At 40.8% G+C, this 15,841-nt stretch overlaps 1 protein-coding gene across 5 annotated transcripts in view; it reads right to left on the reverse strand.

Annotated features, from left to right (window-relative positions):
• The window catches only part of DDX4 (DEAD-box helicase 4), a 70,667-nt gene that overhangs the window by 37,937 nt on the left and 16,889 nt on the right, over positions 1-15,841 (reverse strand). For all 5 annotated transcript variants that reach the window (XM_051804669.1, XM_051804668.1, XM_051804670.1 and 2 more), the window contains 3 exons: positions 14,917-15,016; positions 12,892-13,162; positions 12,661-12,741 (listed from right to left, as the gene is read on the reverse strand). In XM_051804669.1, coding sequence (XP_051660629.1) covers positions 12,661-12,741; positions 12,892-13,162; positions 14,917-15,016 — 452 coding nt within the window. The remainder of the gene's footprint in view (positions 1-12,660; positions 12,742-12,891; positions 13,163-14,916; positions 15,017-15,841) is intronic.

Here is a 15,841-nt window from a genome sequence, read left to right on the forward strand (position 1 = left end):
TAGAGATTTATTCCTCAAGAAAATAATCAGGTATTTTGATAAAAAGGCCACAAAGCCTTTGTCAATTTCAGAATAGAGAACTACACAATATTTCCTTTCTGTTGCATCTTCCTTCAGAGCATTGCAACACTGCAACAACAGCTGTATTGCAATTGTGCTGGCAAAGAAGGGACTCTATTCCCAGAGTGATGCTTTTTGTGACTTATTACAGAAATTTTTTACATGTTTTCACTCTACGGTAATTCAAGTTTCCCAAGCCTTTTAATACAATTGCAAAAGCAGAGAAACATAATTAAACCCATTTGTACAAACAGGCTAAAGGAATTACTGAAAATTCTGAGTGGCTTTAATAGCAGGACTACAAGGTGCCATTTCTTGGAATTTTCCACTCCAAAACCACAGTGAGCAGACTCTCTATGACAAGTACCAGCATTATTTACTCCAGACAGACAACCACTACACAGGGAGAACTGCAGCAGTTTGTAGTGACTTGCAACAAAGCAAGTTTTTTACAAACGTACACTTTAACAAAGATCCCCAAAAAAGGAAAAGGCTATGTAGGTGAGAACAGGTTATCATACATATACTCTTCTCTTCCCACACACACCACACTGCTTTAAACACTGCTTTAAAATTATTCATATAATTTCTGGAGCCAGCATCTTTCAAAGCTGATATGTCCAACAGCATGGTACATCTCCAAATTAAAGGGTAGGAAGCACATCATCACATAGATCATACAATCACAAAATCATTAAGGCTGGAAAGGACCTTCAAGATCATCAAGTCTAACCATTGACCAAACACCTACCACATAACCAAGTGCCATGTCGACCCATTTTTTGAACAATCCCAGGGACGGTGACTCCACCACCCCACTGGACAGCCCATTACAATGCTTAACCATGCTTTCTGTGAAGAAATTCTTCCTGATGTCCAACCTGAACCTCCCCAGCACAGCTTGAGGCCATTTCCTCTTGTCCTGTTGCTTAGTTGCCTGGGAGAAAAGGCAGACTCTCACCTTGCTACAAGCTCCTTTCAGGTCACTGCTGAGCCTCCTTTTCTTCAGGTTAAACACCCCCAGCTCCCTCAGCTGCTCCTCACAGGACTTGTGCTCCAGACCCTTCACCACCTCCATTGCCCTTCTCTGGACTCATTCCAGCACCTAAATGTCTTTCTCGGAGTGAGGGGCCCAAAACAGGACACAGGATTTGAGGTGTGCCCTCACCAGTGCCGAGTACAGAGGGATGATCACTGCCCTCACTGACCAGGTCCTGCTGGCCACACTATTGCTGATTCAAGCTAGGATGCCATTGGCCTTCTTGGCCACCTGGGCACATTGCTGGCTCATGTTCAGCTGATGTTGACCAGCACTCCCAGGTCCTTTTCCATCAGGCAGCTTCCCAGTCACTCTGCCCCCCGTCTGTAACGCTGCCTGGGGTTGTTGTGACATAAGCGTAGGACCTGGGACTTGGCCTTGTTGAACCTCATACCACTGGCCTCAGGCCACCAATCCAGCCAGTCCAGATCCCTCTGCAAAACCTTCCTACCCTCCAGCAGATCAACACTCCTATCCAACTTGGTGTCATCTGCAAATTTACCAGATCATCAATAAAGACATTGAACAGGACTAGAGCCCTGGAGAACACCACTAGCAACCAGCTGGACGTAACCCCATTTACCACCACTCTCTGAGCCCGGCCAGTTCTTAAATCTGGCTCTCTGAGCCAGTTCTTAAATCAAAGAAGAGTGCACCTGTCCAAATCACAGGCTGTCAGCTTTTCCAGGAGCAGTCTGTGTGAAACATTGTCAAAGGCTTTACTGAGCCCAAGTAGACAACATCCACATCCTCCCCCTCATCCACTAGGACCTGCCTTTCTTAAACTCATGCTGGTTGGGCCTGATCCTCTAGCTGCCCTGTATGTGCTGCGTGATTGCACTCAGAATGATCTGTTCCCTAACCTTCCCCAACACTGACGTCAGGCTGACGTGCCTGTAGTTTCTTGGATCCTCCTTCCAGCCCTTCTTGTGGATGGATGTCACACTGCCCAACCTCCAGACACCAGACACCAGGGACCCTCTCAGGTTAGCCAAGACTGCTGGTAAAGATGGAGGAATGTGGTTCAGTGATAACTTCTGCCAGCTCCCCCAGTATACTTGTGGTAGAATACCAAGATCATGAATCCTGAAAAGAACGGCTTTAGAAATAGGTCCACCACAGCAGCAGCTCTCTGGAATCGAGCGCAGCAGAAAAACAACTACTTGTGTTTTTATCGTATGGTTTTTCCCCCGAGTTATGTATTTTCCCCGGTCCGCATGGCCCCCCCACTTGGAGCCATATTGTCTCCCCTCCCCGATTGCAGACTCCGCCTCTGCACAAGCATGATAAAGCTGTCTCATCCGCTTCTCCCCAGTCCCTGGTTCTGTTACTGGAATGTGGTCCTCCTGTATCCCCCACTGGTCAGCAGAGCCCTCAAGCCACTCCCTTTCCCCCAGACCTTGGCCCAATCACGTTCCTCCTTCTAGCCCTTCCCCCAAACCCATACAAGCTGCGGGAATTTTGAATAAAGGACTTTTCGCCTTGGAATCCAGAGAAGGAACTTGGCCACTCTCTCCTCCTGCTGAAGGAGGACCACGTGGCTGAGACTTCTCCGAGAAACCTCTAGCGAGGAGTTCAGCTGATGAACTCCTGCAATCAATTTCTGTTATATACTCAGGTGAATCCCATCCAATCCCATCCAGTTCTTTTCTTTCCTGAGGCAGTTGTAATGCATGGGGGTTGACCGAGTTGCCCTAGGCAATCCCCTGGATAGGCCTTTGCCTGCATCATCATTTGCCTGGCCCTGAAGTTAAAGCATCATACTTATTGCATAAGAACTCCTAGGAAGGCTGGAGATGATACATACAAAACTTCCAAGACTCAAAATAGCCTTTTCAAAGACAAACTGTGTTAGTGACCAGATTTGCAATCTGGCATCTATGTTAAGCAAAGCTCCTTGCTGAGCTGGCCCTCAAAATACAGGAGGGACATCAATTCTACTACTGAGCAAACTGGTGGAGGCACTCTCTGAGCCACTTTTCATCACTTAACCAGCAGCCCTGGCTAACCAGGGAGGTCTCAGTTGGCAAATATGATGCCCATCCAGAAGGACTAGAAGACAGGTATGGGGAATTACAGGCCTGTCAGCCTGACCTCAATGCCAGGGCAGGTCATGGAGTAGTTCATCTTAAGTGCCATCATGCAGCATGTGCAGGACAACCAGGAGACCTGGAACCCAGCAAGCATGGGTTTAGGAAAGGCAGGTCCTGCTTGAGCAGCCCTATCTCCTTCTATGACAGGGTGAAACATTTAGGATGAGCAACAGGCTATGGATGTTGTCTGCCCTGACTTTAGTAAAGCCTTTGACATTGCTTCCCACAGCATCCATTCTCCTGGGGAAGACTGCTCATGGCATTGGATCAGGCTGCTCAGGGAACTGGTAGAACTGCCATCCCTGGGGGTATTTAAAAGGCCTATAGATATGGCACTTATGGACACGACTTAGTGGTCGACTTGACAGTGCCAGGTTAATGACTGGACTTTTCCAACCTTAACAATTCTATGATTCTCACCTTTCTTACCTCAGAACAATGTGGCTCCTGCCCCACCAAATGTTATCTCAGGCTGGATGCACTCTGCAATAGCAAGATTTAGGTACTGGAGCCTGCAGGGCTAGAGAGCCGTGGGTTGCCCAGTGTCACACAGCCATCTCCAGGTAGCCCAGCAGACCCAGCACAGGGCACAGCTGAACCCCCAGCAGAGCTGGTGATGCCTCAGAGAAAACACATTTAAGAAACTGCAAAAATGGTAGAGGAAAAGAGCATGAAAAGGATCAAGAAGTAAGAGAGGCAACACCAGGACTAGAGGTGGAGCTTCATTCCAGCCTGCAGAGGACCCACTCCAGAGCATAGTCTCTGCAGCCAGGCAAAGACTCTTCTCCCAGCAAAGGGAAGCTGGGAGAAGAGTGAAATCCTTACAATTGACCAGAACTCCACTCTCGCCTCCTTCCCACACCTTTTGTTGCCACTCTTAAGGGTAGAAAGTATAACCTGTGGAATGGAGAAGTCCCTGGAGTGAGCTGGGAAATGGAAGATGAGTGTTTTCCCTTTGTTTGTCTTTTTGGTTCCCGTCCTTGTTTCAGCTGGGATAGGGTTAATCTTCTTCCTAGTAGGTGGTAAAGTGCTGTGGTTTTGATTTAGGAGAACAATGTTGGTAACACACTGATTGATGTCTCAGTTGTTGCTAAGCAGTACCTTCTGAGGAGTCAGGACACCAAGTCTTCACTTGGTGAGACTGAACATTTTTGTTGTTGTGGTCTGATATCAGGTTTTTCCTCATGATTTACCAGGTGTCTTATAAGGGGTACATTAGCATTTATCTAGGACTAACATGCTACCCCATTATCAATACCTTCCAATAAATCATTGCTTTCTATGCTTAAGTTGTATATAATGGTATTTGCAGTCTTGTACAAGATTTCCTGAAGTGGTTCGGTGAGAGTGGGTTACATATTCACCAATCTAGACAATAAATATGAATAAAACAAGTGTGTTCAGTTCTATAAGTGATCTCTGAGCTGCCAAAGTACTACAAAAAAGCTTACAGTGGAAGCTCAGCTATTGACTCATTCTGGAGAAGAATTTTACCTTTTATTTAGTATATTTGAGTATGTTGCATATGACCTTAAAACACAGAATCTCCTAAGGAAACACAAGTCTTCAATATAATTGACTTTATTATATGACTGGTATGTTTAGACTGAGAAGTCCATGAAATATTGCAGTAGGGATAGTTTCATAGTTTCAAGTGATATATGAAAATGGTCCTAAAGGGAGAAACTCAGCATTTTTAAGCAGGGGGAGTGGTGGGGCTGAGTTGATGAAGACAAAGAATTATGGCAAATCATCTCCCCGTTTTCCCCTCTCTGCTACCAGTGATAAAGAGAAGTGCACAAGGAGGTCAAAATTAAGTCAACTTCTTTCAGTTCAAACCTCATTCACCTTTCCAGGAAAAAAAGTCTTTGTAAACAATCATATCATCCCCTATGACTGTCCATATGTCAGTTTGAATAGTGGAGGAAGAGCAAAACACAACATTCTTTAAAGTTCAGAGATATTCAAGTAAAGATTAGATATTGAAAACTATTTTAGCTGACTCAGTTAAAGAAGAAAGAGAAAGACAACAGAGCAATGAAATCCTGCTTGATAGTATTTCCACTGCAGTAAGAATGACATGCTAATACAACACTAAAGTCAACTGATTACAGCCACTGTCTATAGTTTTCTCAGACAGTATCAGCAGGGAACACACACATTTACAGTGAGTTCTGAAGAAAATATTATTCTTAGCTTATATATGGATATCAGGCTCTGAAAGATAAGTTAGGTTTCTACAACTATGTAGAAGCATAAGGAGGAAGACACATTTTCAGTAGTTTGGCTCCAGTCAACTTTGATCAAAGAGCTGACTCCCTAGCCTTGAACACAAAGTAGCTCTTCTGAAGTGTCCTTTCTCACCAGAACATTTTTTCTGCTTAATAAAAAGAAATAAAAGCCACACCCATTACACTTAGAAGTGTCAAAGACTGTATTGTAGCTAGTTGGAAGGAAATAAACAGTGTAAAATGAAAAACACTTTATATTTCAAGCATTACTGAACTATTGTCCAGAATTAAGTCTCACTTGATTTCGTAATTTGCCTTAAGTTATCTAGAAAAAAAAAAAACAAAAATCAGATAAATTTGAAAAGAATGGGCTTAAATGTAAGACTCCCATGTCCTTGGTCCACACTCCCTAGCCATATGATTTCTTCTCCTGTTGCTTATTAGCTACTGCAGCTAAGAGATGGAAACAATCATACCATAAAACCCTCAAATAACAGAGGGTTTATAAGAAATGTCACTGTCAAAGACTGAAACTAAACACACAGATAGTAATAGTCACAAAAAAGTAAAATCTGCAATGACAAAACTAAACGGTATTTTCATCCTTGACAATTCCTGAAGTACAGGACAATGTACAGACACCCACACCTGACCACGACCCATCCATTTATCATGTTATTGAGGACAAAGTTGTGACAGATGTCACAATATCCCCTTCCTGTGTCACCAGGGAATTCCCTAGAACTGCTAAACAACATGCTCAAATTACTCAACCGGCTAACACAGGAAAAACCCCACTTATTACGACCTGACAACGGAGTACAGTTTTTCTGTACTTCAGAAGTTTTACAGTTTATCTTAAATCAAAGAAGCATACAGACTCTGCATACAGCCAGCCGATAATGCATACAGCCAGCTGATACACTGACAATATTCAGCAAGCTTGCTTTCTGCTCCCAGCCCTAAACTGAGGTCAGTGAGGAGAAACAGGTCCATTCTCTTCAGCATTTTTAAAGCTAATTTGTAGGAGAACGCAAATTCCAACAAGTATTATCAACAATGAAAAAGACGTTTTCAGGATAGATTGTTATATCTTCTGCTTTCCTACCTGTCAAAGGTGAAGGACTTTAATCAAACTGGTGTTAGTTTGTGGGCATTCTATTTGATCTCTCTGTTGTTCATGACTCTTGTTTACATCCTTCAACTCCTATGGCCATAATTATTGAGTTGAGAGATGCAGCCCTTAATCATCAAATTTAAGTATGCAGTCCGAATTTTGACACTTTACTCAGCTACCACCTGCAGATTCATTAGAACTAGTTCACAGCCTACAAACAGCTCCAGATCAAGGGCTGTAAACCATTAATTTACGTTTTCCTTTAGTGACAAGAATTGGATGTAGTTCAATAATTACATAATATGCTTTTTATGTCTCATAAATATCAAATTTAACTTAAAAAAATTCCCACTACTGTTATCTGCTCTGCCTTATAAATCATTTGCTGGATGCACTACTACCTCAATTCATCTTGAAGCCTAACGATTTATGATCAAACCCTCAATTCAGAAGAGTCTTCCCCAACTGCCTTCACTCTTATCACTTTAAATAGCAGTGATCACAGGAGGTCCTCCGTCCAACCTCTTGCTCAAAGCATCAGTGAGGAGACTGGGAACATGTGGTTCAAGGCTTTATCCTGTCTGGTCTGGAAAAATATGAAGGATGGTGGACCGAAGTGCTGGTCCATTATGATCTTAGTAGGAAAGGCTCTCCAGGCTCTTCTCTAGGTTATTATTTTTAATTCCATTAGGAGCTCATCATTTGTCCACACTGCCTTGCACAAGACCTGTTTTTCATGCCTGCCCAGGTCACTCTGGATGGGAGTCCTGTTCTTGAATGCTTCTGCTGGTTGTCCCCCAGCACAGTATTTCTTACCTGCCAACTTCAGAAGCAAGTGCCTCCTTGCTTCCTTTCTAATCCTGATGCACACTGGGGTGTTTTTTTCCTAGCTGCTTAAAAGTAGCAGTTCAGTCATTCTGTGACATGCTGTAACTCCCATCTTCTCAACTTCTCAATTTTTGTCTGATGTCACAGAATAAGAATCATAGAGTGGTTGAGATTGAACGGGAACTCTGGAGGTCATCTTGCCCAACTGCTATAAGCCTGAAAATTAAAAAACTTTAATTTCCTTTTCATTTTTACTCATGACCAGTGTTCAGTTCTTTGTGCAATTTCTTGACTTCCTCTGTACTAATACATTAGTAACTTACCTGTAAGAATATTTTGAACCATGATCATTACTTCCAAAGAGATTGTGCCCATTTTCTTCTAAGATACCATACCTGACTGACTTTGTAAATCTGTATCCAGATTACTAAAACTGGTGTTCTGATCAGGATCTACAGTCAAAACAGGGTCACAAGTCACCCCTACAGACTGTCCTTTCTTTTCACCTTGTGGTGGGTTGACTTTAGCTGGATGTCGAGTATTCACCAAGCCATTGTATCTCATCTTCTGTATCTCATCAGGAAGGGGGAGAGAAAATAAAATGGAAAACAATTCGTAGATTGAGGTAAGGCAGTTTACTAAGGCAAAAGTGAAAGGTTGCATGCACACAAGGAAGGGGAAAAAAACTCTTAAGATTCTACTATGTACTTCCTATCAGCAAGCCATGTCCAGACACTTTCCAGGGAAGCAGGGTTTCAAGTACATGCACCGGTTGCTCTGGAAGGCAACTGTTCTAAGTAGTAAATACCCTCCTTCCTTCTTCTTTTCTGTGTGAGCACTGCTCAGTAGCTGCCAAAACACAGTTGTGTTGCCAACACCTTTCTAATAACCAATACAAAGCACAGCACTGTGAAGGGGCACACAAAGTTAAGGGGAAAATGGACTCCATCTCATCCAGACCCAACAGACACCCTGACTGCACTCCTCTCAGACCACGATGAGAAACTCAACTTGTGAGGAAAAGTGCAGGCCCTGCATGAAGTACATCACTACTGCAATGTGACAAAAAAAGAAAAAGCAGAATTTTAAATACTGTTCAATGAAAGAAGGTTTGAAGGAATTTCTCAACGCTAGCTTGTCAAGAACCTTCACTTTAATCTTGAACTAAGTTGCAATACAGACAGCAATTTTTATACAAACATGGAGGTAAAGATCAGAAAAACATCCAAGGACCTGAGTTTAGCACAACTATAGGCAGTAGAAACATCTAACCGAAAGTACAGGTATGTGGTACACTGCTATCAGGTTTCAGTCAGTTCAGCAAAACCTTTTAAGGACATTCACCCTGGCTGCTGCCAGAGGGACAACAGGACTCTCTTGAGTGAAGAGGGTATTAATATATTATTTTACAGTAAATTTTTCAGCATGTTCTCCATATAAGATTACTTGAGTGCAAGAATAAAAGTAACAGGCAGCTGACAGCGCAGTTCATTCCCCACCTCAACTTCCCTTATCAGCATTTTCCTCCAGCTGAGAATCACATTGAAATACCTTCCTGCAGATTAAATATGTATTTAAAGAATCACAAGGCTAAAACTAAAACTGAATGTTCAAAAAGGAACTGTATTTTTCTTCAAGTACTTCAACTCTTTGAGGCTTTCATTTTCCTTTTTTCTGTAAGTGGTTAGGAACAATAGGGTCAGAATAGTTCTTTTACAGAAAAAGAGGCAACTGCAGAATTCCCTCTGTTGCCCAACCCCAACTCAACAAGTCATAAAATGGGAGATAAAGCAAAAAACACACAGTGATCTAAGCGGTCCTTTAAAAAAATGCTAAACCATATTCTCTTCACAGGTTTATTCTAGGTTTTGGTCCATGACTCTGTCCTCTGGTTTCTTTTCACAGAAATGGAAGGCTTTGTCAGCTCACAGCTTCCTCCAACAATTACAGTTCACTCACATTTACTGCACTCAGCAACCAAAAGAACCCTTAATTTCTCACCTGAAATTCAGGATGGATGCAAAAATCTTCAAGGAGACTTCTCAGGAAGAGGAGTCATGCTGCCCAGGGTATTTACTCTGAATTACAGACTTCAGGCCTAAATACATCCACTGCATGTGAGTTGCAATTTAAGTATATTATCCTTTCAGTTCACTTCTAAGTACACAATTAACACTTACTTTACTATTTTCCCACATTATATAGCAGTAAAACTACAGTCTACAAAAATAACACTATTTTTCTAAATGGATACTTAAGTAAATAGTTTTGGTGACAGTGACAGCATGCTTTTCCACGATGACAGATTCCCTAATACTGCCCAGTCAGTTCTGACTCCTACAAACTTGGGCATTAAACCTTCAGTCCTGTAAGCAGAGCTTAAAATTATTATTTCCCTGGATTAAATGGGAAGACTGTACAAGAAATAGCGCTCAGCACTGTGTGTCAAATACCAAAGAACTTGAGAAGCTTGTAAACTTGTTCAGCTGTGCAAGATATTACGAAATATAATTACTTTGCCATTTTCCTTTGGAACACAATGATATGCATCTTTGTAGTATACTGCATTGATAAAGAGAAAAAAATTCAAAGAAAAAGCAACTTTAAAGAAATCTCCTTAAACTGTTAATGACTGCTTACCCTCTATAAGTTCTACAAGCCAGGGAAACTTCTTGGACCTAAGTCACCAGGCTTGCTCTAAAGCAAACTTTTCCACAAGAGACAGCAGAAGTGTATTTGTCTGTCAAAGGTAAAAACATTCTACTAGAAACAAACAGGGCTCCATCATTCTCTGATGATAGCTCCGTAAAAACGTGTATTTCCACTAAGCTGTGGGTGTAGCCACTGATCTTTAGTTCCATATGGAGATGCAAACGTTCCATGTATGTCGAAATAACACTAGTTCATGAAAGCGCAATATGTGTTTTTCTGTAATATCTGATACAGAGGCTACATTCAAAGAGAACTCAAATTTCTATTAAGTAATCGCTTAAGAGGTGTTCAACAGATCTTTTAGTCATCACAACACAAGATTCAAACTTTTTAACTGACATGTTACAAAAAAGGGACAAAGTTCAAGTGAACCCTTTTATAAAGTACTTTCCCAAACTAGGTCTCCACAAGACTATCTTCCCATGCAACATTTCATTTACAGCGCAACAGAATATAAACCAGTTTGGGATAAAATAGTTTTAATCCCATGACTCAACTTCACTTGCAGAATACTTCATCTTCATTTCTCCTGGGTTCATGTTGCCTCTACCTCTGTTATTCTAGGAAACAGAACAGGTCCTAATTTAGAATCATCCCAACCACTTTCAATTATTTAATGGTAAAAGTCACTGCAAAACTATTTCAGCTTCCTGCGTTCGTGTCTCAATGTATCTGAACACCACTTTTAAATAGTTTTTATCATGAACCTTCTATATACAAGGTTTTTGGACCCCAGTGTGAAACTAATGCAGTTTAATCAACCTCAGATTTCATCAGGTGTGGTAGTAACACTTACTGAAGTTCACATCCCAACATCTTTTCTTACCCAAAACAAATCAGTTCATACAACTGTGGGAAAAAACTTCCTTCTCAATTTCTTACATAAAAGTGACTGAATTACTTTCTCAGCAAATGCCTTTTAAAAAAAACAAAACACTGAAGTCCGGTCATCTATAAGATCATCCCAAAATAATCAGATAAGATCTTCCAACAGATTCCGCTTTCAAATTCACCATTTGATTATCGAATGGCCCTTCTATGCATTCCCTTTGAAAGTGAATATTATAAAAACATTAATATTACCTTTCTTCTCCAAGAGAAAGGGCATGAGGATCCTTACTGAACATTAGATAAGACTTTCTTTCAATAAAAGTAAAGCAGCAAAACCCAGCTTTAATAGTTCATTTGAAAGAAAAAAAATAGGACTGGTTACAAATGCACAGTTTCTGTCAGACTGACATCAGATGGTCTCAAAAGAATTAGAACCTCATGATCTCCAACTCAAGAGCTGGTGCACTGTATATATGTGATATCAAGGACAGTATTCCCAATGCAGGCAGAGAGATTTCATCTGAAAATATTGTATTCACACATATCCTTGGGCAACAGTTAGATTTGGTAGCTCAGAGGTTATAAAGGACATAAAGGACTTGGACCTAGAAAATTACAGATTTCATGAAACACTGGGAGACATTACACAAAGGCTGGAGATGTGTATTTGGAAGAATCTAGTGAGATCCACTTTTGAAAGCAATCTATAAAAATGAAAAAAGTGTCCTTGAAAAGGAATAAACAGGAAAGATCCACTAAAGCTTCAAGTGTGAGAATGAAGTAAAGTTTGTATAACTGAGATCCCATAAAGACACAAAGAAAAATTACTCAGATCTGATTAGGGAACTAGCCAGGCAAGTAAAAAACACCCAAACTTCTCAGTACTTTCAGTAATTACGGTATGGAAAAAGATAATTAATGAAAGGAAGGGTCTGAGCTTGAACTCAAGCTTCAGACACCATCTAAGAAGTGAGAGCAATTACTTCTACCATGGTCTCTAAGAAAGTATCAACATTTGGAATACAACTGAGATGTGATAAAGTTCTTACTGGAAGTAACAGATGAAGGAAAGGCTTTTGGTTAAAATCCAATTAGATAAAGGCAATTAAGTAACAAACATCAGTTGAAAATTTGAATTTCATTCAAAATAGGAGTAAGCACAGAATTTAAATCCTAAAATATTAAATGCAGAGTGATTTGAGAGCTATGCCATAGAGGCTTTCTCCTTTATTCAAGCTGTATTTTAAAACACCATTAGACTAGAAGGCTTCTCCTCATCACAGATATTAAGAACAACTTTGACATGGACCAGACTGGGGCATTTATCTAACTACAATTAACTGAGATTTTAGTCAACAAGTTACCTGACTGAGTGATTTACAGCAAGCAGTAACTGTATGATCAGAAACTATATGCTCCCATTTTACATGGGTAGTAGAGAAATTTCTGGAACTACAGCCTTGGCATATGTTTGCACAAACCTGTCTTCCACAGACTAATTCTTGACACTACAGATCAAGAGTAAGGCACACAACAGGCCACACCGTTAAGAGTCCAAGTCAAGCAAGTTGTCTGAAATTAGTTTCAGTAATTCTTTGGAATTCTATGAAGATGCACAACTAAGAAAAGGGATGCAGTTACAGTCAAAACAGTTTCAGTGGTATTACTCACGATATATACGGCTAAGCACACTTTTTCACTAAGACAAAGTTCTAAAAGTCAAGACTTTCAGTTCATTTCTAAACCTACCTTTTGGACATTAACCGAGAGTCTTCCTCTTTCAGACTCAAAAGCAACTTCTGTCAACCAAAGAGGAACTTCCTGCTGGGCCTACATAATTAAGAAAGACAATTTAGAGACTATGACTGCTTTACCAATTCAGGAGTTCCCTAGCTGTTCCAAAGACCTAACAGTTGCTCAGTACATTAAAGCAAAATCCCAAAGAGCAGAGAAAGTTAAGCAGAAAGATTTGAAACTTACGTCTGAAAGCACTTTAATTAGAGACTGTGCAAGATGGCCATCCGAATCATTATCAAAGAAGCAAACCGCTTTCCCTGTATTTCCACAACGGCCAGTTCGTCCAATTCTGTGTACGTACTCCTCAATGGTGGAAGGAAGATCAAAATTAATAACATGCTGAACACTTTCGATGTCCAGACCTCTTGCTGCCACTGAGGTTGCCACGAGAACTGGACATTTTCCAGAACGAAAATCCTGAAGGGCTATTTCTCTCTCTCTCTGCTCTCTATCTCTACAAAGAAAGCAATGGTTAGAACAGATGTCTCAAAAGATCTACGGTATTATTTAAGATACACTTTAAATGTCATGATTCATGGATAGATGTAGTCCCTGGGGGGGACAACAGACACAAAACAAAAAAAAAACCCCGAACAACCCACATATACTACCAATTCAGGTTTTCTGAATTTTTAACTGATTAGCAACTGCTTTAACCTAAGTCTCTAGATACACTGAGGTTTTTTAAAGTATCAGACATAATCATGCATCAAACTGCCTCCCTAACAAGATTCACTTGTTTAATTGGTTGATTCTTCAAGCCATAGTTCGAAGTCCTCCTACAGCTTTGTAGCAGGGAGTCAGAGTAACAAAGTCTACCTAGACTCCCGCATTTTTCAGATATACTAAAAAATGTGACCAACCAACAGTAAAGAACTTGTCTTCTGTTTATCATCATGCCAAGAAAACCATATTTGCTCTGGGGTTTGCATGTTTAAAGAGTATTTACAGATCATCCAGTACTTAACTGCTGTGGATCAGAGTTTCACTCACACTCTTTGTTGTCCAAATGAGGAAACAAATTAGAAACCTAAACAGTACTCTCTGGGATCTTAACACGGGATATTTAGTGAAGTCTGGTATGACCACTATTCCAGTGAAGAGTAACCATCCTAACTTCAACTCAAAAGGGTAAAGTGAATCAGAAACCACTAACATTCATGACACTTCCACTGAACCAGTTATTCAAGTGTCTTTAACTCACAGCGCAGTGTTTCTACAGAAATGTGTTAAGAACCTCCTCTCACATAAGGAACTTGTGGGATAGCAATTCAGACTAGCCAAGAACAGAAGGCCAGACCTTCTCAATATGACTTTCACACATCTATACATCTGACAGGCCACAGGATACACATAAACATCTCGTATCTGTGTAATAAGATCATTTTAACCCCTCTACAACCCTGATGTTCTGACATCTGTCAGAACACTGCCCATAACATAATTTTATTGGCAAAAATTCAAGTCCCTTCCTCCTAATACAAAAACCACTACAAAATTATATTTTCAATGTGCTACAGGCCACTAGGATAAAAAAAAAACCAAACCAGAAAACTTCATTCCAGCTCATGATGTGAAAGACACATCATCTTAGACGTGTTTTTACCTGGAATCAGAACCTACTTCACTTTTGTTTCTCAGAATCTGTTCAGGTATGCAACACTAATAAGTGGACTATTAACACAAGTTAGAAGCATCTTTTCTTTAGATCTATCTCCATACAAATGCTAAGTCCATGAACACATCATAGAGGCAGAAATGACAGCATCAGAAATCTGTATGGCATGTGACTTATCATTTTGAGGAAGCTCTAAGACAGAGTGAAAGGTCCACAACTGCCACTCGCATTTATGAACATCATCTCACCAGTAACAGCAAAAGTTCTGGTTTTGGTCACGGAAATTATGGCAAAAACTACACATGAAGAACAGCTGATTGTAAGAATTTATTATACTAATTTTCTAAGCAGTAGGCATAAAAGATTCTCCAGTTCAAACACAGCACTTGGTCAACCAAAAAGATGTATGCCCAGCAAATGCTGTGAGAACCAGCATCCAGAAGCTTTACATTCTCCATTGGGCAGAGTTACTGAGAATTACAGGAGTATGTGAAACACTGCAAGCTAAACCACAGATGTGGCAAAACCCATGTTCTCAATAAAAGCTTCTCACAATAGTATTAGGTGACTTTCACTTTAAAAATACTTACCCATGGATGCTAGTGGCTGGTATATTTTCTTGACAAAGAAAGCACGCAATGAAGTCTGCTTTTTTCTTTGTGTCCACAAACACCATGGTTCGCTCATTACCTATGTTGAACAGAAGTTCAGAGCCACTACAGTTCAAAACATGATGCACTTCACTATTTAGAGTTGCACTTACTTATATAAACACCTAATATGTACGCACATATTGTAATTTCTTGATTGTGTTGAACTAATTAAACTCAACTGATTGATTTCTAGATCAATACAGAAACCTGTGAAGACGTGCCTTCTATTTTTCTCCTCAATAAAAGGAAGAAATTAATGTTGCTCTCTGAGAAGCAAGTACTCCCTTTCTACAGTATGAAGCTAAGAGCAGCACGCCATCCTGAGCACTGAACAGCAAGGCGGATAAACTACATTTTAATTCCAAACTCAGTTCCAGTTTTCAGCATTAAAACGTAAGATAAATTCAGAACAAAAATGAAAGAATCCCAGTCACTTACAAAATACAGGCCCAAACATTCAGGTAAGAATTTTAATACACCTATAATCTTGAGATAACACCTCCAGATACTAAAGAATTGTCACTCTCACTCACTCATGGTCAGTCTTTGTGAACGAAGATTTGGGAAAGGTCTTTACCCTTCGAGCCTGTGCAGTGGATTTTTTAGGTGAGACACAGTGTGCGCTGAACTGAGCCCACCCTTTAATCCCGAGGTTCATCTGCCGGGGCCGAGCAAGCTCGGATGGTGGCAGCGAGGTCCTCAGGACGTGGGTTTGTTTAGAGTGACCTTCTCTTAGATGGATGGCCTTACAGGGCTGATGAGCTCCATCTGCCCGGAGGAGTTCCCTGACCGGGAATTGAACCCCGGGCCGCGGCGGTGAAAGCGCCGCATCCTAACCACTAGAGCACCAGGGGTCCTCTAA

Source organism: Manacus candei, unplaced genomic scaffold (assembly GCF_025592945.1).
Source record: "Manacus candei isolate 608988 ecotype Guabito, Panama unplaced genomic scaffold, ASM2559294v1 h1tg000061l, whole genome shotgun sequence".
NCBI lineage: Eukaryota > Metazoa > Chordata > Aves > Passeriformes > Pipridae > Manacus > Manacus candei.